Source organism: Solea solea, chromosome 3, assembly GCF_958295425.1.
Source record: "Solea solea chromosome 3, fSolSol10.1, whole genome shotgun sequence".
In the NCBI taxonomy this organism is placed as follows: Eukaryota; Metazoa; Chordata; class Actinopteri; order Pleuronectiformes; family Soleidae; genus Solea; species Solea solea.
The window spans coordinates 2,326,629-2,351,241 of NC_081136.1; the positions used below are offsets into that span (position 1 = coordinate 2,326,629).

At 39.2% G+C, this 24,613-nt stretch overlaps 1 protein-coding gene across 3 annotated transcripts in view; it reads right to left on the reverse strand.

Annotated features, from left to right (window-relative positions):
- col4a6 (collagen, type IV, alpha 6) overlaps positions 1 to 24,613 on the reverse strand; it is a 71,112-nt gene that overhangs the window by 15,892 nt on the left and 30,607 nt on the right. For all 3 annotated transcript variants that reach the window (XM_058623941.1, XM_058623942.1, XM_058623940.1), the window contains exons 4-17: positions 14,556 to 14,633; positions 4,365 to 4,499; positions 4,169 to 4,213; positions 3,628 to 3,747; positions 3,465 to 3,527; positions 2,598 to 2,633; positions 2,321 to 2,383; positions 2,092 to 2,127; positions 1,970 to 2,011; positions 1,443 to 1,532; positions 782 to 835; positions 597 to 659; positions 443 to 487; positions 25 to 78 (exon numbers count right to left, since the gene is read on the reverse strand). In XM_058623941.1, the coding sequence (XP_058479924.1) occupies positions 25 to 78; positions 443 to 487; positions 597 to 659; positions 782 to 835; positions 1,443 to 1,532; positions 1,970 to 2,011; positions 2,092 to 2,127; positions 2,321 to 2,383; positions 2,598 to 2,633; positions 3,465 to 3,527; positions 3,628 to 3,747; positions 4,169 to 4,213; positions 4,365 to 4,499; positions 14,556 to 14,633 (924 nt within the window). The remainder of the gene's footprint in view (positions 1 to 24; positions 79 to 442; positions 488 to 596; positions 660 to 781; positions 836 to 1,442; positions 1,533 to 1,969; positions 2,012 to 2,091; positions 2,128 to 2,320; positions 2,384 to 2,597; positions 2,634 to 3,464; positions 3,528 to 3,627; positions 3,748 to 4,168; positions 4,214 to 4,364; positions 4,500 to 14,555; positions 14,634 to 24,613) is intronic.

Consider the following 24,613-nt stretch of genomic DNA (forward strand, 5'->3'; position numbering starts at 1 on the left):
CAAACACACACTATTTTATTTTACCTTGGGTCCGATGTATCCTGGTTGCCCAGAGTAACCCGGATCCCCTCTGTATCCCTGCATCAGAAGAACAAATATTAGTTTAAAATTTTCCCTTATCATTTTAAAATATACACACATACTGTATATGTATAAAAATTCATGTCTGGGGTGACATGAGGTCTAAATACTACACAAACAACACATTCTTGAGTATTTATATTTCATGCAACTAAATACTTCTACTTCATTTCATTTCAAAAGGAAATGTATACGACACTAAAAATCTCTACGTAAGAAAATGGTTGGAAAAACTTTTTTTTAAGTTTAAGTAGTATTTTAGGAAGGTTTTTTTTACTTCAAATACTTGTGTATGTACTAATATACATTTTCTAAATGTTTCAGTACTAATAAACATCTGTGTTCATATTACGATGCCTACCCTGCTTCCTTGGGCGCCAGGTGGACCGTTAAAACCTGGAAGACCCTGTTTGGTGGAATCACAAAAATCACCACAGAGGAAGAGGAGGAGCAAATGTCACTTTTAAACACAAAGGATTGGAACACTACACATGCTACAGTCAGTTTGCTCTTACTCTTGCACCGGGGTATCCTGGAAGGCCCTTTTCTCCATATTCACCACTGTAACCAAAAGGTCCCTGAAAATAAAGATAAAGATAAAAATAAACAATGTCTCCGATTCAGAGTAAAAGGGAAACAATTTAAAAAAGGACTAAAAAAGGAAGGTATTTCAGTGAAATTGAATTCAAACAGCACTTACAGGTGCTCCGGGGGTTCCGTCGAATCCTCTGACCCCCTTCAGACCAGGTTCTCCCTGCGCAGGAACAACAGAGACATCAATGAGTTCACTTTAAATTATGAAGGAACACATACTCACCTTTACATGTACAATCTAAGTACAGAGAATAATGGAAATGTTGAAAAATGACCCTCTGGCAAAGAATAAAAATGTCACCTTGCAAGAAGAGTAGTCTGTACTATTATAGTACTACTACAGTCAAAAAGTACCAAGTTTTGGTACCTGCTCTAGCACCAGGTATCAGGTACCAGGTACCAGGTATCAGGTACCAGGTACCAGGTACCAGGTATCAGGTATCAGGTACCAGGTACCATCCCCAATGGAAAAACAACAAAAAAAGGAAAATTCAAGTAGAGTGCGCTTAAACTGTATCATGGAAAAAAAACGTTAGCTTAGCACCTTACACTTAACTTGTGATATGATATTATGTCCCACAATAATGACAATATCATGACACAGCAATTGTCTGACTACTAACATGTTGTAAGACAATCAAATAACAATGCTTCACAGTGTGTTTTGTAGCACAAGATGAAGCAACAAAGCCGCGGTTAGCTGCTAACAGCTAACAGCTAGAGTAGCCAGACTGTGAGCTAGCTCCTCTCCTCTTTTTTTCGTTTACCCTATCTCCTTTGTAGATAGTGAGCGTTTGTTCACTTCTCAGCGATCCGTCACCGGGGGTTCCACTGGGTCCAGGAAGACCCACGTCGCCCTGAAGTCCCAGATACACACAACAAACAAACCATTAGCCAAACAGGAGGGGGGAAGGAAGGAAGACATGATGGGAAATGGGACAAGAGAACATATCAAATATAATATCAATACTTTGTTATAATGAGTTTTTTTTTATTGATCGTGTGAGGTTGAAACCTGTTGGCGTTTTTCAATCATTACACCTGATTAAGTCTTTGTTCCCTTCAACGTAAGCGAGGTCACTGGAGAACAGTTGTGTCCTGTTAGCCAGGTAGCTTAGCAGAAACAGACTTATGTTACGATCCTGTCAGTAAAAGTAAAGTAACTCTATTAAGTAAATTCAACATTTGTGTCTAACTGGTTGGTTCATATTATAATAAACATGTTTACATGTATTTCCTGCCCTTACTACAACCTTCAAAGTTCAGCTCTTCATCAGCTAACAACAGTTCGTACCTTGTCTCCTCTTTCTCCGCGATATCCTTCACCACTGCTCCCCTAAAAATAACAAAGGTTAAAAGGAGAATATAACAAATAAAAGTATGAAAAAAAGTCTACTAACACAGGACATTACTTACCATAGGCCCTGAGGAACCAGGAAGACCAGGTGGGCCCTGAGGACAAGAGGTCAAAGTCAGACTAATAATAATAATAAACAAATAAACAAACAAATAGTTATGTCATTATAAAATATACACAACATCTACACGGAATAAAACAATAAAACATTTTCCTCACTTGTGGTCTAACAACTAAAAAGTAGTTTTGTGATATATTAGGAGGCAAAGATAAGTTAGGTTAACGTACGTTGTATCCATCAGGTCCTCTTGGACCAGGGAAACCTGTTGGACCATCAGGACCTCTGTTACCCTGGAAACATACAAAGTTTGTGGTTTACTAACATTTAGTTCAGTCAATATCAGTTTTCCCTATTTTGTTATACTTCATAATATGCTATCTATTTTAATTAGTCTTGTGTGTGAACTGTTTATTTATGTGGTTTAGGTGTCAACAAGAACTTCATATTACTGAAGTATAATATTTTTACAGTGTACAGAAGAGAAGAGAAAAGTTAAAAACTCACAGGTCGACCGTCAGGTCCTGGTACACCTGGATAACCCTGAAAGAAAGAAAGAAAGAAAGAAAGAAAGAAAGAAAGAAAGAAAGAAAGAAAAATCACTTCATATACATTAGGTTTAATAAGATTTTAAGATTAACTTAAAATGTTTTTTTTTACATTATGGGTTTTTAGACATAACAACAAATGTTTTGTGGATCAGAGTTTTGGAGAATATTTACATCCATTTGTACACAGAATTGAAATTATAGTAATTTTTTTTCTCCTCTACCACATTATTCCTGAAGCACCACCTAGTGGCCAAACACCATTAAAGCAGGTGCTGACTCATGCATGTTCCACTTCAATGAGTGATTTAAAAGATGACCCAGAAAATATCTGTTTAGTGTTAATGTTATTATTATGCTGAGGGACTATAATTTCCCAAGGAGCAATTGTCAGTTGTGCAACTGTCTAAATTTAGTGCCACAGCTTTTGTAAATTCTAAACAAATGAACGGTCTGTTTTTGTCAACAAAAAAAAACCTCTGAAACTTATTAAAACCAGAACAGAGCAGATCACATAAATATTTGTAAAAACAAAGGATTAACATATTATTCTGGCAGTTATAAATCAGCCTTTCCATGCATGGATAGCTGTTCTGCCCCCTGGTGGTTGTCTTAAGTTACAGTAAGAGTTACAACTGTTTTTTGCCTTTCAATTTTACTTTATATTTATAATATTTATACATTTTGAAACACATTTGCAGGTTTTGGAAATTGTGACGCAAGAGTTTAAAGTCTTTTTATCCGCTTCCTACACGAAAGAGAAATGATTTACGCAGATTTACACCAGCATACTTGAGTACATGAACATGATGTCAATGTTCCTTACTATGGTTCCATCGTCTGAAATGTATCGGGGTTCTCCTTTCTGGCCCTTTGGCCCAATTGGCCCCTGTGAGAAAAGCAAATAAACAACACAACAACATCAGTTTCCTCCTCCATCTATAAAATCTTCAAATAATAATAACAGAAGAATTAAAGTTTGTTCTCACAGAATTTCCAGGGAATCCAGGTGGTCCAATGCCGTAACCAGGATCTCCGGCTTCTCCCCTGGTCCCGTTACAACCGTCCAGTCCAGATGGCCCTCGGCCACCAGGCAGACCCGGGTGACCCTACAGAGAGAGACATTTCAAGAACAAACACTAATCACGACTAACTTATTATTTAAAACATCACAATATGGAAACTCTCGCAAAATAACTCACACTTTATCAAAGATGAAATGAAAGTGAAATGTTTGTCATAATTTTCAAATAACTAACTAAAAATCAGCACAGGAACATCAAAAAGCAATTAGTTTGCAACAAAAAGAATTCAATAATGTTAAAAAATATGAGGCTTTTCCAGCTATTTTAACTGCTCTTGATAGAAATAAACCTTTAGAAACAGGTCATAAAATAAATGAAAAAGCACAAACAGGCAGATTTTTTTTTTTAAAGTTACTTCATTGAATTAGAAATTGAAAACAACATTGTCGTGAAGTGTCATTGTGTGTTTGTGTGAGTGTATTTTGTGTATATATTGTTTACTCACTGGTACGCCGTCAGTTCCTCGGAATCCAGGAACACCCATTGGTCCCTGCATAGAAACAATGTTTCTGATTTAAATACAGGTTTAACAGCGACAACTGCTGGTGAAAACATGTTATATACATATACATATATATATGTGTACATATAGCTATATATATATATATATATATACACAAGGGACAGGTTGTTGCACCCACTTTGTCTCCTTTAACACCGGATGGCCCCTTCAGTCCAAAATGGCCCTTCTCTCCTTTGGGCCCTTGAGGCCCAAGGGTCCCGCGTGAGCCCTCCGCTCCACTGGATCCAACATCACCAAGAGGCCCCGGTCGACCCTGAGAAACAAAACACAAGATGTTATTGCTGAATGACTTTTAAAGATTTAATCGAGTTTGGTTAATATTTATGAAAAACTACAAAATTCTGCTTTAAAAAACCTTGTTAAAACACTTAAGTGCATGTTTAGTTTTAATTAAATCCATCTGATGGTAAAGTTGCGATATAATATCACCACACTCACAAAGAAAAAATCAGATTTTCTTTTTTAAATAAACACAAAATGAATAAATTAAAAAAAACATAACTCGAGATTTTTGTTTGACCCAATAATCAATAATAATAAAAAAAGTCTCAATATTGAGAAAAAAAACAATGTTGAGACTGTTTTGGTTATGTAACATTAAAAAGTAAAGACTTAATATCTGTTGATTATGATTATAAAAACACGTTTAGAATTTTAATTTGGTAAATGAATGTATTATTTTTGATTTTATTTTTTTAAAAGGCCAAAAAGAATATGTATGTTTTCTGTTTTCTCTTTAAATGTTCCTGGCAGGCAACACTCTGCACTACCCACATTGTTCCACACGATGGCAGTAGCAAAACACAAAACCCCAATAACCAATTTAAAACTATGTCTTAACCCTCAAGCTGTGAGGACCAGCCAGGATCTCAATGTCCTCACAAGTCAAAATGTCCTCAAAAGACAGGTTTAAAACCAAATAGACACACTCACACACACCTGACAACCTGCCATTAGCTCGTCTTTTACACAGTATGAGAGGGAGAGCAGACAGATGGAGGGAGGAAGAGGACAAAAAGACAGATGTCTCTGTTTGGGTCAAAGTAAAGTCACTGAGTTAAAAACGTGTCTGTGAAAACTCAGCATAAGTCATGTGTTGTGTCTGTGTTAGTTTTAATACAGTATGTATGTATAGATCTTTTTTATTTATTATTTTATTGACATTCAGTCCAAAGAGACAAATTAGGGAAGAGTATTTTCAAATTAATAATAAAATAAATTGACATTTTATTTGCTTCTTAAATCTAATTCCATAACTGCTTTTATATTTTATTTTTATTTGCATAACATGTTAAAAATGAAATCCTTCAACTTTGTTTATACATGTATATATATATACATATATATGTATATATATGTATATATATGGGAAAAACTAAATTACAGTTACATTTTATATTTTAATTTACACATGTTTTCTTTTCTTTTGTCTCTTTTTATTTGACTTTTATTGGAATATTAGGTCCATGATAAAGACTATGGGATTGAATTGAATTGCAATAAAATCAGTCTTCCAGCTTTCCCTGATCACAGATGCAAGAATAAGTTTTATAGCGAAAATATTTAGTCTCATGTCTGCACTGAAAATATATTTGGATAAACTTGACAAAGAGAGGATTTTTTATCCTGTGCAGTGATGTCACTGACACTGCTGCTGCTGCTGCTGCTGCTGCTGCGGTTTCCAGCCCACGTGGCCTCAGGCTGCTGCTGCTGCTGCTGCTGCTGCTGCTGCTGCTGCTGCTGCTGCTGCCTGGTTTCAGACGTAATGACAGGGTTGCACCAGGTGGAGGCAGCTGTCTGGATCTCAGCTCACACTAACACCTGGTTTTCACCTGAGGGAAATATGCAGGCGTCTCGCAGGGAGACACTTTCTCTCACGCCTTCCCTTCTCTTCACTTCCACCTCCTGACACTGATGAATTATGTTTGTGTCTGTGTTCATGCATCACTTCTCCTCAGGGTCGAGGGGTCACCTCTGCAAAAGCCCTCTCTCTCTTGTGTCCATTTTTCTGCTCACTGGGTCATTTTCAAAGACTCGACTGTCTGATGTCACTGTTTTAAGTCTGTGATATCTTTTTCCTGTTGAAAATAAAGTCTTTTTTTCTCTCTTTGTAAACCACTCACTCTCCCACACCAAACCCCATAGAGAAAATCAGTGATTTTAACATCACAGCACACAGGAGTTGTTGATCCACTGCTGCCTCCATCACTAAGTTCTAATGTCTTATTTTGTTAATTCGGCTTTTGAAATCATTTGTTCACATATACCTCAGTGACACAAAGTGACCACACGAGGCAGCAGTAGACCAGCAGCTCCTGTGTCCCCGCCAGCTAAAATCACTGATTTTCTCTATGAGGTTTGGTGTGGGAGAGTGAGTGGTTTACAAACTTCAGTTTCCAAAACTTTCAGTTTCAGCTTAAACTACCCCCTTTAAATGGGAAAAGGAACATTTCCCTCTGGTGAGCAGATTGAGGAAAGACGCGACGATTACACGCTAATCTTCAGAGAATCTCTTTGATGCTCGTGTGTCTCTGAGCATCTTTTGAGTTTGTGCAGGAGGAAGTGAGGTGAGTTTCACAGTAGCATCTGTTTATTTCCTAAAATGGTATGGAATTAAAAGTGCAGAGGATCACAGAGGGAGAGGGAGCGGGGATGAAAGAAGGGTTCGGATATGAGTTCAAAAATAACTCAGTAAAGACAAAAAGGAGCGAGTTTGGATCAGGAGGCTGTTCTGAACAATGGCCACAGGGGGGCGACCTAACATGACACACTGGCCTTTGACCTTCAGTGGAAAATACACCTCAGAATTTAGGCTTAAAAATGATCAATATTTTGTCTCAATGTTAGTAATCGGACTATGAATCAAATGATCCAGGTAAGTTAGTCCGACTAAGAGTATCTCCATTTTAGTCTGACTAAGTGTTTACATGCAGGAGTAATCGGACTATGAATCACATAATCCAGGTAAGTTAGTCCGACTAAGAGTATCTCCATTTTAGTCTGACTAAGTGTTTACATGCAGGAGTAATCGGATTATGAATCACATGATCCAGGTACGTTAGTCCGACTAAGACTAACTCCATTTTAGTCTGACTAAATGTTTACATGCAGGAGTAATATGACTATGAATCGCATGATCCAGGTAAGTTAGTCCGACCAAGACTAGCTCCATTTTAGTCTGACTAAGTGTTTACATGCAGGAGTAATCGGACTATGAATCGCATGAATGTGTACGTTAGTCCGACTAAGACTAGCTCCATTTTAGTCTGAGTAAGTGTTTACATGCAGGAGTAATCGGACTATGAATCGCATGATCGATGTACGTTAGTCCGACTAAGACTGGCTCCATTTTAGTCTGACTAAGTGTTTACATGCAGGAGTAATCGGACTATGAATCGCATGATCGATGTACGTTAGTCCGACTAAGACTAGCTCCATTTCAGTCTGACTAAATGTTTACATGCAGGAGTAATCGGACTATGAATCGCATGCTCCAGGTATGTTAGTCCAGCTAAGACTGGCTCCATTTTAGTCTGACTAAGTGTTTACATGCAGGAGTAATCGGACTATGAATCGCATGCTCCAGGTATGTTAGTCCAGCTAAGACTGGCTCCATTTTAGTCTGACTAAGTGTTTACGTGAATAATTGCCTTAGTTTTTGAACAAAATCTGACTATTAACATGAATGTAGTGTCTCACGGTGGACACTCCTCACCCGCTGGCACGTCTGCGTGTTTTCACAGCGGTCTGAGCTCGGACTCTTCATCACCTTCATCCTCATCACCTTCCAGCAGACTGGTCACTTTAAAGGCTCAAATCCCCCCCAGCACAAAAGGCCACAATGCGGTCTATTCTGCCGCACTAAGCTCTCGGCGCTGAGCGCTTCCTGACCGAGGACGGACAGATTCTCCATGAGTGTGAAAAACAAAGTCACACACACACACACACACACAGCTCGTATTGTTCTGAGTGTGACGCGTGTGTGTGTGTGTGTGGGGAAGATTTTAGCTGTCGCACCGTGTGCGCTCTGGTGGACACTGACGGGTCTTTTTGGTTTTGTTTAGTCTGAGAACCGGGTTTAAGGCGTCTGCCCCTCCACGACACTAGGTGGCGATATGTAATATTATTTTAGTTGTATTATTTTTTTATTGAATGGCTGTTTTATGACTTTTTAATTTATTGTGTTGCGTGAACTTTGATATCTTTTCTTTTCTTTATTCTTCTGCACAGCCTGTACATCATAAATAAAAGTGAGATTGGATATTTTACGGCCAACATGTTCTTGTGACATTAATGGAAAAAACGTTGTTTTTAAAGTCTATAAAATTTGAAAAACAACAGCCGTGTTCACAGCTCAGTCTCACAGCAGATTCCCACGACTCGTCTGTTTGTGACAAACAACCTGTTTGTCTCTTTTTATGCAGGTGCTTTTTCTCCTGCAATAAAAAACCCATTAGCTTCACTTCACAACACAGACATTTAGTCTTTTTTAAAAATAAATCTTGTTCTGATTTGGCTGCAGTATATTTTAAAGTAAATCTGTCTGTGAATCATCGGTGTAATTGAGTTTAAAAGGATGTTACACTGCAAAGAACAGATGGAATTAGCGCGTATGGCTCCTTTAAATGTTTAAAGGTGTAGTTCAGGGGTTTTAAAAGTGTGGCTGTGTGGCACTGTGTGCGACCCCTCCTGCTGAAAACCAGTGTGAGGCTCACTCTCAGGGACTACAACATCTACGTCACATGTTCACGTCTTTATTTCACTGTTAGACAGACTTTTCCAACAGGAAACTGAAGTTTGTAAAGCACTCACTCTCCCTCACCAAACCCCATAGAGAGAATCAAATAAAAAAATTAAATAAAAACCAAGACTGAGCCCTGAATTTAAGAAACATAATCATCTCAGAGTCTAAAAAGTGTGGGGCCTAAAATTGAGCCTTGAGGAACACCGCGATTCAACATATAACATTGTTAAATGCTGACGAGTTCTGAACTGACCAAAGTAAAATCGAATAAAGGAGTCGGACAATAAACATGTGTCTATGTGGGCGGAGCCTCTCAGAAAACATCCACTTATTGGACGGTTGCGCTACACCCACGTCGAACGCGACGCAATTTTCTTTCACCAAATCGTCGACATCACGTACGTAGACGTGAAATGAGCTACATATTTAAACTTTAAACAATTTCGCGAGCGCAGTCACACGTGGGACAGAATTGTTCACAGAAGCAACAAGCGTGAGTTTTTCTGATTCAATCGCTCAGAGTTTCTCTCACTTTCACCTTTATTTGTTTATAAGACGGAGGAAAAACAAAACGGGCTGCAACGTTAGCTGACCTGTCTGTGTGTGTGTGTGTGTGTGTGTGTGTGTGTGGTGAGTTAGATTCCTGCAGTGTTTGTTAACATCATGTACATTCTTGTTGTATCAGTGTGTGAGCGTCTGCCTCAGCAGGAACTGATCCTCCACTTATCTCCTCTCTCTACTCCAGAGACAGACAACACAGTCGCGTCTCTCCTCTTCCTCCTCGTCCTCCTCTCTCTCTCTCTTCGCCTACCCAACCTGCAGCTGACTGACCCACGCCGCGTGACAACGTCCTACACTCCCACTGATGTACGGTGTTTCTCACTGTGAGACAGACTTTTCCAACAGGAAACTGAAGTTTGTAAAGCACTCACTCTCCCACACCAAACCTCATAGTGAAAACCAGTGATTTTAGCTCATGGGGACACAGGAGCTGCTGGTCTGCTGCTGCCTCGTGTGGTCACTTTGTGTCACTGAGGTAAATCTGAACCAAGATTTTCAAATGCCGAATTGACAAAATAAGACATTTGAACTTAGTGATGGAGGCAGCAGTGGATCAACAACTCCTGTGTGCTGTGATGTTAAAATCACTGATTTTCTCTATGGGGTTTGGTGTGGGAGAGTGAGTGCTTTACAAACTTCACTTTCCTGTTGGAGAAGTCTGTCTAACAGTGAGATAAAGACGTGAACGTGTTCAACGTGTAGTTATATCACTGACCTCAGGACCAGTCGTCCTCATGGAGAACAAAACCTGGTCTTAAATGCGGCAGAACCTCATTTCTGAGGAACTCTTAAGTTAAGTTAAGGGCTAAGATTTGAACGGTGGTCCTGGGTTAAGGGTTAGTGACACGGCTTTGTTTCATAACTCAGAAAAACAGCTGCACCAGCAAACCTGTGTGTGTGTGTGTGTGTGTGTGTGAAGTGGAAAGTGTGCAGTCATTACTGCATTAAATCACATGAGCCTATAAAATCACTAACAGCCACTTTAGTGCATTCCAGTATGTGTTTGTCCCTTTGTATAAAGTGTGTGTGTGTGTGTGTGTGTGAGAGAGAGTGTCCCTGTGGCATTTTTCCACTTATATTATTATTATTATTATTATATTCGCTTCTTCGTCGTCTTCTTTTATTCCTTTATTAAATACGACGTTAAAGGGGGCAGTGGAAATATATCTGATTGATTCACATCATATTTGCTTGAAAAGAAATGTCCAAAGCAGCCATGTGAGGGCGGCAGAGAGCAGTGGAAGCGTTCAATAATAATATATATAAACATGCATTATTTACATATATGATTTTTTTATAATAGTGTGAGTGTGTGTGTGTGTGTTGATGAAAGTGAGGAGGAATAAGAAGGTTCACGGAGAGGACACACACACACACACACACACACACAGGAGCCCCTGACCTTCTGGTCTACGTTGGCCTTTGTGTCAGTTGTGACCTCTGACCTTTCCTAGACTTTGTGTCGACTGAGGGAATGACTGTCAGGTGTGTGTGTGTGTGTGTGTGTGTGTGTTTGAAGATGAAGCCTAAACAAAGACCACCACCATTCTTAGACCAGAGGCCTCAAACGGATGAAGGGCCTGATAAAATACCAACCAGGGGCCCAAGTGTGTGTGTCTGTGAGTGTGTGTGTGTCTCTGTGTGTGTGTGTGTTTAAAAAAGTTTGAATGACATGTTATTACTGATAACACTGTACTCTAGATTACTCTGATCTGTGGGATCATCCTCCATGTCTCTCTCTCTCACACACACACACGCACACACACACACACGCACACACGCACACACACTTTCACTCACAATAATAAACAGAACTATGTGTTATTTTTTTTACGTTATCACTCATTTCTTTGACTTTAACATGTGACGCAGAAATAAAAAACCGCTGAGTCGTGTGTGTCTCTGTTTCTGATTGACACAGACGGAGGTCGCACTAAATTAAATAAAGCACTGACTTCCTGCACACACACACACACACCTCTGACCTCTGACCTCTGGGCTTTAGCCAGTAGCAGAGGATGTTATTGAAGCTCATGGATTTAATGTGACACAGATATTGAAGATCTCTGTGTGTGTGTGTGTGTGTGTGTCCATGAGAAACAGAACTTCCAGAAGCTTCTAAATGTCACACTAAAGTCTCTTCATCCCCTTTGACAAAGACACAGATGTGAAAGTCGCCGTCTCTTTCTTCTCTTTGCTGCTGTTTCTGGGATGTTTGTGTTCGTGCCACAGTTTTGGCTGCAGGACTTTTATTCAGGTCATGCTGCCATGTTGTGGCACGCCATCCTCCTCCTCCTCCTCCTCCTCCTCCTCCCCCTCCCCCTCCTCCTCCTCCTCCTCCCCCTTCTCCTCCTCCTCCTCTTGTATCATATAGTCTGATATCAGATGGTGTTATAAATGGTTTCATGCATCACATCAGATCATATCTGATCATTGAATCGTTGTCGCTTATAAATCTGCCTGGAAAAAAAGTCATGGAAATAGTTTCTTTGTTTTAGTTTTGATTATTGATTTCTATGATTATTGATTTTATTATTATTGATTTTTTTATTATTGATTCCTGTGATTATTGATGTTTTTATTATTGATTTCTATGATTATTGATGTTTTTATTATTGATTCCTATGATTATTGATTCCTGTGATTATTGATGTTTTTATTATTGATTCCTGTGATTATTGATGTTTTTATTATTGATTTCTATGATTATTGATTTTTTTTATTATTGATGTTTTTATTATTGATGTTTTTATTATTGATTTCTATGATTATTGATGTTTTTATTATTGATTCCTATGATTATTGATTCCTGTGATTATTGATGTTTTTATTATTGATTCCTGTGATTATTGATGTTTTTATTATTGATTTCTATGATTATTGATTTTTTTTATTATTGATGTTTTTATTATTGATGTTTTTATTATTGATTCCTGTGATTATTGATGTTTTTATTATTGATTCCTGTGATTATTGATGTTTTTATTATTGATTTCTATGATTATTTTTTTTTTATTATTGATTCCTGTGATTATTGATGTTTTTATAATTGATTTCTATGATTATTGATTTTTTTTATTATTGATGTTTTCCTGTGATTATTGCTGACTCAATTTCATTGACTGAACATGAACGCATTTTAAAAACATCTGTTTTCCCAGTGACTGTAAAAGAAGATGTTTATTTATGTTGTTTCAACTTTTATTATCGTATTGTTTTCACTTGTTTCTTGTTGGATGAAAACGTCTGGTTTTAATAATGGGGTCACTTTGTTTGTTTGTTTGTTTGTTTGTGTCCCTGCAGCTCACAGCAAACGCTGACTCAGCAGAACTGAGCCATGAGTCACGTGACCCTCGTCTCTATATGATTTACCTACAGTAAGTGTAGGTTTGCGAGTCAGACAGTAATTGTTGTTTAGATTCAGGCTGAAGGGGGCGGGGCTTAAGTGAGAGGATTACAGTTAAAGTGTGAGGTGAGCACACACACACACACGTTTATTCAGTGCAGGACTTAATATTAATCTTTACTAAAAGAAAGAAAATAAAGCAAATGTTTGGCCTCATATTCAAAATTTAAACTTATTCTTTTTTTTTTTTAAAGTTTATTTTAATTTAAATGTTAAAAAAAACAACTGTTGGTGTTTTTTTGAAAAAGCTTTTCTCGTTTCATTTTCTCATCTTTCCCTGTTTTCAAAGTTACCAAACAAATTAAAGTCATTAAGGTGCGGCGTGGTGGAGTGGTGGTTCTCACCGGTGCCTCACAGCCAGCAGGGTTGTCAGTTTGAATCTTTTCCCTCTAAAGTTTGGGAATTTTGGAAATTTTCCAAATTGGAAACTTCCTCAGAATTACAGGAATGAACAGTATTTTTTTTAATAATCACATTCAGGGCGTTAAAATTTTTAACATGACCTGTGGAAACATTTAAGATTAAAAACATTCCTACTCTTCAGCAAAGCGGCGTGGAGGCGTGGCCTCCACAAACCCTTTGATTCACAGCGGGTTCTGATCATATTTGCGAGCAGCTGTGAGATGGAAGTCGCAGATAGGAGCGTGAAGCTGAGCCTCCGGGCTCAGTTCTGTCACAATCAAACCAAAGCTGAAGATTCCGCTCATTAAATGAACCGACAGAGGCTCCTGTGTGTGTGTGTGTGTGTGTGCACTGACACGGCGCTCACCAAACTCACCGCAGTTCTGTGGGATTGTTTTGTTGCCACATAACACAGCGAACACCCTTCACTTACAAACTACACTAGATAATCACACTGATTCATCTGATAATTCTTTAACTGAGATTCTTTTCTGAAAAAATATCAACTATATATATACATATATATGTATATATATATGTTATCTAAGTCTACGATATCTTAAGAACATGTTCACGTCTTTATCTCACTGTTAGACAGACTTTTCCAACAGGAAAGTGAAGTTTGTAAAGCACTCACTCTCCCACACCAAACCCCATAGAGAAAACCAGTGATTTTAACATCACAGCACACAGGAGTCGTTGATCCACTGCTGCCTCCATCACTAAGTTCAAATGTCTTATTTTGTCAATTCGGCATTTGAAAATCTTAGTTCAGATTTACCTCAGTGACACAAAGTGACCACACGAGGCAGCAGTAGACCAGCAGCTCCTGTGTCCCCGCGTGCTAAAATCACTGATTTTCTCTATGGGGTTTGGTGTGGGAGAGTGAGTGGTTTTACAAACTTCAGTTTCCTGTTGGAAAAGTCTGTCTAAAGGTGAGATAAAGACGTGAACATGTGACGTAGATATTGTAGACTTAAACCGACGTGGAGTTTATGAGATAAATCTTTTGTTGTGGCTAAAATGTTTAAAACAGCCTTGTTTTCAGGGATGAAAACCTTCAAGTGTCTCAAACTGTTTCACTCGGCTCAAAAGAATCCTGAACAACAACATGAACTTGTCTAGATATTGATGATTATGATTTATTTGGCTCTTGGCAGGGGAAAGGACTTTAGAAACAGGACATGACGACTCACCCTGCCGCCTTTCTCTGGGTTGCACTTGCATCCTCTGCTGCAGTCCTCACCTGCACACGGCTCATTAAAGTCGGTTCCCTGAAGGAAAAACAGAGGAAGAACTGATGTTACAGCTGATGCTTTGATAATGTATTCAATTACACAAACATCCCAACACTCACACAAACAAAATAAAGGCAGGGAGGAGACACAGATGCTGTATTTATACAATGGATCACTATGAAATAAAGAGAATAAAAGAGGATTCAGCTATAAAAAACCAGCCAACGACGACTGACTCACGTGGAAATGAAGATTCCTAAAAAGCTGCATCAGTGACAGGTCGTTTAAAATGTGAGGAGGATTTAACGCTTCAGACCCAGATAAAGTGTAACTGTAAACCTGACATGCAGCATCAGGTTCTTCTGGTCTTTTTTCCATGTGGTAAAAAAACTTTATTTTATTATAAAGTTTTATTATTATATATATTGTGCGTTTTGTGTTGTGATGTTTTTATCACCTTAGTGTTTATTTTCTGATTTTAGCCAAAAAACAAAACCACTCATTCTCCCACACCAAACCCCATAGAGAAAATCAGTGATTTTAGCTCATGGGGACACAGGAGCTGCTGGTCTACTGCTGCCTCGTGTGGTCACTTTGTGTCACTCAGGTATATGCGAACGAAGGATTTTAAAAGCCGAATTACCAAAATAAGACATGTGAACTTTGTGATGGAGGCAACAGTGGATCGACGACTCCTGTGTGCTGTGACGTCAAAATCACTGGTTTTCTCTATGGGGTTTGGTGTGAGAGAGTGAGTGTTTTACAAACTTCCGTTTCCTGTTGGAAAAGTCAGTCTAACAGTGAGATAAAGACGTGAACATGCTCGGAAGATATCGTAGACGTAAAATGACAAAGATTTTATCACCTGAGTCTTTTGTTAAGAGGCTAAAATAGTTTTTCAATAAAGTAAAAACCTGACTTTTTCTATAAGCTGCATGTATTTGTCACATTTGTCCCTCTCTCTCCTCCTGTGCAGTGAATTGCAGATTAACCTTTCGTTGACTGGTTAGCATTCCTGGGATAACTGCTAAAAAACACCACACTGTGCTTTTTATAAGCCGACGTATGAGTGACATAAGCTCACATATCCCGGGTTCTTAAAACCCTCACGACTCCAAATGCCATCCATTCACACGGGGAGTCCTCTGGGCCGGAGGTGACGGATCACGCGGTGAGCCGTGATATACGTGCGCGTCTTATTAGTCTTTCATACGGCGATGACGCTCTTAAATCTAAACGGTGGTTTCATTAAACGTACACATGCGAGCGGGACCATTCGTTAGCGTGTTTGACTCCCGTGTGAATATATCAACACACTGTCTGTCCGTCTTGGGGGTTAAACGCAAAGGTCGCGGCCGGCATCTCAGCGTGATTATCGGACAAAAGGAGCCGTCGGGGGAGGAGCGAGAGGGACAGACGGGAGGGACAAAAGGGAGTCCACTGGAGTCTGATGGAGACGAAGAAGACAGGAGGGGAGTGGACGGAGGTGAAGGGAGGGGGGGACTTTTTATGTCCAAGTCAAGGTCGAGGTCGAGGCGTCACCTGTGGCTCGTGGTGATTTAATAAAAGCCTGGGAACAACTTCTGCATTTAGAAATATTGATCTGCTCTATGCTGATGACACCAACCTGACGAAAAAGAACTTTCTGGATCAGTGTACGACTATATGTATTATCCCGCTAACAACTAACGGAGCGTAAAGAACAAGAGTATTTTCAAACAATAAAATACAATATATTTGAATGGTTAAATTGATATTTTATTTGCTTCTTAAAAAGTGAAAATATTGACACAAATCTAATTCCACATTGACGAGAAAACGTTGAATAGTAAAACTTCCCAGGATTGTGAGAGAAGTAGTTTTTGTACGCGACACAATAACTTTGTGTGGAATAGAATAAACCTCTTTACTGAAGTGTAACGTGCACAGGTAAATATTCATAAAGAACAAACTCTAGTGTCGTTTACAAGCGTAACAGGAGAGAGAGAGAGAGAGGGAGAGAGGGAGAGAGTGAAGGGGGTGAGAGGTCAGCGGTGCTTTGTTCCCTCTGATCTCCTCAACTCCTCTAATCACAGTGACAGAAGGAGGACAAGTGAGAGTGAGAGCGAGAGAGCTACAACCTCGGGAGGAAATAATGGCAAAATTAGCAGATAATGGAAGTAAAATTAGTTTCAATTCAAATTAAATGGTGAGACTTGAATCTAAGGAACGAATAAAAATGGGAACAGAGACGAACAAAAGTCTTCCTCTGCTCTCGTCTCTGTATCATGTGACACTTTTTATTGCGATATATTATCCCGCTATTGTTCCAGACGCACACCTTTTCCCCCAGGTGCCGCCCAATCGGAGCGAGCCTGTGCCAGATTCTTCACCCGCCATTGTTTCTCCTTTATAATCTGAGCCGGGCGAAGACGGGCGGAGACGGGACCCTCGCGTCCACGCCCACAGTGAACAGTGAAGTACGATACCGCGAAGCCCAGAGCCCGAGGGACAGCGCTCCTGAGACCTGAGAGCGGAGGACGAGTGATGTTTTTGACGTGGTGTCAAAGAGACGTACACACGCGGACAGACGCGCCTGCAGCAGGTCATGTGACTTCGTTTTCACGTTTAAAGACACACGAGGTATTTCTACACCTGCGGGGGAAACCCTTCAAAAGAACTGCGGTGAAAGAAAGTGAACAATGTCCCCACATTCCAACATGTCCTCACTTAAGTCACTGGTCCCCACAACACCTACATTACGTGAACTCTCTCTCACACACACATACACACATATTCAGGGCTTTATGGGCCCCAGAGCAAAATAAGCGCAATATGAGGACTGAGGTTGAAAAAGGAGAGAATAAGGAGAAGCTTAACATCTAACGCAGACAAGTGTGTGTGCGCTTGTATTTATGTCTTTGTGAGGTCCGAGTTACAACCCTTCTTTGTGGGGACATTTTGTCTGGGACCCACAAGTTTAACGTGGTTTTTCAGGGTTAAGACCTGGTTTCAGGTTACTTATGTTTAGCCACTTTGATGGTTAAGGTTGAGGTTGAGGTAAGGGGTAAGGGGTAAGGGGTAAGGGGTAAGGGGTAAGGGGTATGGGGTAAAACCCAAACAAAGGGCTGTCATCGTCGTCATGTGGCTTTTGATTGATCAACACTAGGATGAAAATATGAAAATAAAGCTGGCTTCTGTCCCAAGAAAAGAAGGAGACAAGAAATGAAAGAACAGTTTTGCCTGCATTCTCTCACTGGCGCCACCTATCTCCAAAATAATGTAATACAATATTTGGAGCACATTTTTTTTCCTAATATTTTATTCTCATTCTTTAAGTAGATCCATACTCTCTTGTATCTTTATCATCTTTAATAATGTACTTTTATTGTGAAGTCCATACATTTTATTTTTCATAACCCTTATATTTATTTTTAATCGTTTGTTGTGCTACAAAATGTTTCCACTTTGTTGTATGTATTGACTTATTTATTTGCAGAATAAATTACCCCTTCACTGATTCAACTATTATCCAAAAATATTATAATATCTCTGTTGCATGTTTTTATTACCTCTTTGTGTTTATTTTTAGCCACTAACCAAAACACTCCCACACCAAACCTCATAGAGAAAATCAGTGATTTTAGCTCGCGGTGACACAGGAGCTGCTGGTCTGCTGCTGCCTCGTGTGGTCACTTTGTGTCACTGAGGTATATGTGAACGAAGGATTTCTAATGGCGGATCAACAAAATAAGGTATTTGAACTTAGTGATGGAGGCAGCAGTGGATCAACGACTCCTGTGTGCTGTGATGTTAAAATCACTGGTTTTCTCTATGGGGTTTGGTGTGGGAGAGTGAGTGCTTTACAAACTTCAGTTTCCTGTTGGAAAAGTCTAACAGTGAGATAAAGAAAGAGGAAACTTTTATTAGATATTTAAAATATATATTTCTTAAAAAAGTAAAAATAAAATACTAATACTTTTGGGGGAAACTTAACTTATTATTTTAATTTTTTTTATTTAAATGTATAGTGGATTTCATAATTATTAAAGAATGTAACGCTGCTGCAGGTTTGAATGTCGCGGCGAGAACTTTTACATATTTATTACATACGACCACAGGTGTAACGTGACCGGACAGGCGCGCGCTTCCAATCGTCTGCATGAACTCGACAATAACCTCGACATGCACACACATCATTCTACTTTTTATTCCACTCTGTCATCCGTGCATTACCGCAGCTATGCGTCTTTCAGCTCCAGCTAATCAATCTCCACTGTTTGCTCGTACTTGTCTGTCCAAACACTCGTGATGTGAATGAGGCCTTTACAGAAAAAACAAACAAACCCACTGATTCCTGTCTAAACCTTCGGCTCACGGCCCCGTGTCTGGACTTGCCCGCTCATTCCTATAGGTTCTGCTGATGTTATCCGCGCGATGGTTGAGTCTCGGGTCGCCCGCGGTGCCGTATGCGCTCATGAGCTATGTGGCCGAGACAAGGTGCATGATGGGACATGATAACGCCTGTTTTACTTGCAACGCCTGTTTTACTTGCATCCTTCATGTGTCGCAGATAAGCAGATATAGAAGACGATGAATAGATGTTTGGGTAAAGAGATGCTGGCACTTTGTCCAGAGAGGACAAATGGATGAAAATTAAGTTACCACTGCTTCCCAAAGTGTGTGCTGCTGCCCACTGGTGGGCCTTGGAGGTACTGCAGGTGAGCCTCAGAGTGGGCTTTAAAAAATTCTCTGTGTTAAATGATGTTGTCTCATTTGATTATTCACATTTTAATAATATTAACCTTGGTTTTTCAGTTATGGTCAAAGTAGTAAGAAAATGCGTGTGTGTACTTGAAAAACAACCGTCTTTGTGAGGACTTTTGACGCTGTGGGGACATTTTGTCTGGGACCCACAACTTAAACATGTTTTTTCAGGGTAAATACCTTTGATGGTTAAGGTTCAAAATTGAGACCATGATGACTTAGTATTTAATAGCAAATTATTATAACATTTTACGCATCGTTAATGTCTAAAAAACTGAAAAAACGGACTTCTCAAACCACAGAACCATTCATTTCACAAGTTTGCGCATGGAACCACTTGATATTAAAAGATAGTTAAGCCCACAGGAAACAGAAAATCCTCAAATGGCATTAACGCAATATGGGAAACACTCCTTTCTCTTCACTGATGTCAGATTTAACTACAACAAAAATAAGCAAAACCATCAGTTAACATGAATTCTCACAGCTGAGACTTTGAATAGATCCAGATGCAACTGAATGTGTTTGATCAGTAAATGAACTCCAGAAACAACACTTAATGTTGCTCAGTCAACGATTTCAAAACTAAACTTGACCCTTCGTGCTTTCACTAGTAAGCTGTCCTCACAGGAATCTGTTAGAATCCACACGCCGTCCATCACCATGTCATCACACGGCAACAGCCAATGTTCTCCAACACCTGTCAATCAAACTGGTGAAGACGCTGACTGAGATTCACTGATTGACAGAGTTCCACCTCCGTCTGAACCTGAAGCTCAGGAGCAAACTATAGTTTGAATAATTACATTTTAATATTACTTTAAGACATAAGATTACATATTTTAATAAGTTATAAGTTTTGTATATTGATCCGTGACAGAAAAACAAACAGTGAGTTGGACAGATGGACAGTAAGATGGACGGTGAAGTGGTTCTATATGTCTCGAACCTGCTGTACATGTCAATGGTGAGACAAATTAGATGGACATGGTGGACTGGGGTGGACATTTTGGGACAAGTTTGACTAAGCAGATACACGCAGGAGTAATCAGACTATGGTCCAGGTATGTTAGTCTGACTAAGACAAGCTGGATTTTAGTCGGACTAATGCGTTTACATGACATTTAGAAAACTGGATTATTGCCTTAGTCTGACTAAAATCAGACTTTTAACTTCACGCACTAAACTTCTTGAATCTTGAACTTTGAGGAACGGTTATTTGTAAAAATATAGGAGAAAACTCATTAGCTTGCAGGTTAGCGACATTAGCTCATTGCCACAGTGAGTTTATACTAAATACTAAAAAAACTAAAGGAGTCTCTTTCTTTTCCTCCTTTTATCTCAGTTTATATCTGTTTAACTTTTAACAAGCTGTCCTTCAGGCTCTGTTCTGTGTGACTGGCCTTCATCGCCGTGTCCTTCCTCTTCCTCTGAGGACCATCTGTGACCCTGACATCCACCACTGGAGGCTCAGCAGCTGTGTTTGGGCCTCCAGCCTCTCTTGGTTTACATTCATCTACTGCATGCTGCGTGTGTGTGCACTTTCATGTCACTTCATACAGTTTCACATCTCACACGCACACACACACACACACACGTGTGTTTACACTCGTGTGTGTGTGTGTAGAGTTTTGTGAAGTGACGAGGTTCAACACAGCTGCGGTCAGATTATCTGAAACTCCACTTCAGTCATCGCAGGTGTCTTCAGGAGGTTGTTTTAAATTGAAATATTTGATTTCCGTTCAATAAAAATCACATTGATACGTTTAATCCCAATGAAAGGGTTATACTGCATATTCAAATGTGTATGTGTGTAAAACTGAACATTGAGATTACAGTGTCCCTCAGTAATTGCATTTGGGGATTTTACATAATTAGATATTCAAATATCTCTAATCCTCTCAAAAACGATGTTAATATTGTGGAAATCCAAATGTCAAAGCAATAAAACACACTTTTCCACAGTAAATCAAGTGAGAAAATGCTTTGCTGTCACAATACATAACACAGTGATGCATGAAATGTGACACCAGTGGAAAAATATTAATATATAACATATGAATGGATGAATACAGGACAATTCATTACTGATCGATCGTTTTTTTTATATATTTAAAGCTTTTTTAAATATTTTTGTTGTTGGTAATCTGGTTTAATCTGGTCGAATTAAAAAAGTATGCGACTTCTCCTTAAATGGAGTACATGTACTTTTAGTGTAATGAAAGTGTAAACGTGGTGCGTTTCCCGTGGTTACAGATTCATGACGGAACAGAGAGTTTGAGATTAAACAGGATTAGTCGCCGACCTGCCTCGTCTCGTTCACCCTCTCATCCTCTCCCTCCGAACCGATCTGTCTTTTTTTTTGTCTTCTTCGTGGACATAATTACAGAGGAGAGAGAGAGAGACATTTTTTTGTGTGCAATTTTATCATTTTTTTAAAGAGCAGAGTGAAGTCGGGCGAGAAGGAACACGAGCACAGAGCAGATCGCTGACATGTTTTCACTAATGACACTTGTACAGGTTTTATGTTGTGTTTCCTCGGGGTCTCGTAATTAAATTTCCTTTTTTGAGTTCGGTGTTCCTCAAAAAAAACGACCTAATTTCTTCCATTAACTCATGAATGAATGTGTATTCATCCGCCCGTAAAAATAGTCCCAGACGAACCTGGATTCATGACTTTTATACTCACATAGAAACATTTCTGTAAAATGTTATTTGTTACAAAAGCTCAATTTTATTTTCTATGTTTGTTTTGATTTAGTTTATTGAAAATAAAACGTTTTAACTCCCGTCAAGTTAGAGGACAAATGTGCAGACAGTTTGAAAGGAAGTATAATGGAGGTTGTGACAACGTAACGTAAAGGGAAACTGAATGGTGCAACAAAAGCTAACGTTAGGGAAACTTTTCCACGAGGGGAAACTTTCAGGGAACGTTCCCGAAACTAAAATGTAACGTATGGAATTAGATTTGTGTCAATATTTTGTTTTTTAACAACACTTTCACGAAAATACACTTGTTCTTTTTGTCTTCCCTCAGTGTCCCTCAATGTCTGTCAGTGTCTGTCAGTGTCCCTCAATGTCTGTCAGTGTCCCTCAATGTCTGTCAGTGTCCCTCAATGTCTGTCAGTGTCTGTTAGTGTTCCTCAATGTCTGTCAGTGTCCCTAAATGTCTGTCAGTGTCCCTCAATGTCTGTCAGTGTCCCTCAATGTCTGTCAGTGTCTGTCAGTGTCCCTCAGTATCTGTCATTGTCCGTCAGTGTCCCCCAGTGTCTGTCAGCGTCCCTCAGTATCTGTCAGTGTCCGTCAGTGTCTGTCAGTGTCTGTCAGTGTCCGTCAGTGTCCCTCAGTGTCCCCCAGTGTCCGCCAGTCGTCCGCTCTGGCTCACGTTTCTCCCCAGTGGAGTCCTTCATCCGCTGTGTTTCTAAAACGGTGTCTGGAAATAGACCTTGAGTCTCCGAGTTTAGAACAGAGTGTCACTTTTAAAGTTCACGCAGGGTCAAGAGACGTTTTCAACAAACCCAGACAGAAAAAGATCAGACGCGTGAACGTTTTCCACTGGAACGTGACGTCACCTGACAGCTAAGATACAGATAAATAAAAAATGAAAGAAAGGTCGCAGCCAAAGCACTGTCTGTCCAGACAAGACGAGCAGACAAAGAGCAGGAAGAGAGAAACGCAGCGCGATCAATGAAGCGGCAGAAATACGACGACAATCACACGCAAATTATACGTTGGGAGACATTAACCTTTTATTATCTGCAACTTTAAAATGAAAAATGAAAATGAACTTCCTGACACACCTCGTGTACTCACTGATAATGTACATTTTACACTTCATTTTTTATCTTATTCGTATATATACATATATATTTACATATATATCTATATACATATATATTTACATATATGTATATACATATTTACATATATGTATATACATATACACACAAATATATGTGTATACATATATACACAAATATATGTGTATACATATATAAATATGTATATTTACATATACACACACAAATATATGTATATACATATATAAATACATATATTTGTGTGTATATATGTATATATATACACATATATATATTTACTTTATATTGTGTGTGTCTCATTTCCTCTTATCAGTTGTTTTTGTTATGATGTTGATGGACGTGCAGCGCCATGTTCTGTCTTCAAGGACCCACACAAACTTGACTTATAAACTCACTGTGGCAATGAGCTAATGTCGCTAACCTGCAAGCTAACGAGAAACATGTGAAATGAACAAACAGATTAAAGGGGCATTTCAACTCTAAAAACATCCCGGCTGCAGAATGAAAGTGACGCCATCGTATTAATTCAGAAGAAAAAAAACACACAACAAGTGCTTCTGTACTTTTCTGGGTTTGAGTCCTGAAAAGGCTTGACCTCTGACCTCTGACCTCTGTTAGAGGCAGGAAAAGGTTGCAGCAAACTACAGCACGGACACAGAATATTACATATAACATGAATAAATATGAATATTGTCAAATAATAAGAGTTGTGTTTACAATGTAAACCTGAATATTTACACACACACACACACTCACATACAGGAGGGACTGTGATGGTGATGGTGATGAAGATGATGAAGAGGAAGCGAAAGAACACATGAACAAGAGAAACACCGCAAAACAGGATCCAGTTTCACCTGAGAGAATTCAGGCCTTAGAGCAAAACATAAGGAGGGAAAACGTGTGTGTGTGTGTGTGTGTGTGTGTGTGTGTGTGGTAGTGTGCACGTGTGTGGTAGTGTGTGTGTGTGTGTGTGTGTGTGTGTGTGTGAACAGCAATTACAGCTCCCGTGTTAGAGGCAAGAAATCTGAGATAGAAATAATGTAGAGGAAAAAAATCCATGTCCTGCAGGTAACACACACAAACACACACACACACACACCCATGCACGCAGACAGACACACACACACACACACACACAGACACACACACAGGTGAAATCAGTCTGAAGCTTCAGGGCAGATTAACTTTTCTTTGAAGTGTCAGATCATGTAACAATAAAACACTAATCAATCCGACTGATTCATTCATTCATTCATTCATTCATCTGTCAATGTCACCTTACCTCTTTATTAAGACGTTGATGTTTAATTGAGTCCCAAATAATTTTTTTACTTTGATTTATTGTCGTTTATAAAAGTTTTACGGTGAAACAGGAAAATATAAACATTTCGACAAAGATTCTCCAACCTCAGGTGACCTCAGCGCCGTATCCTCCAAACTACACAC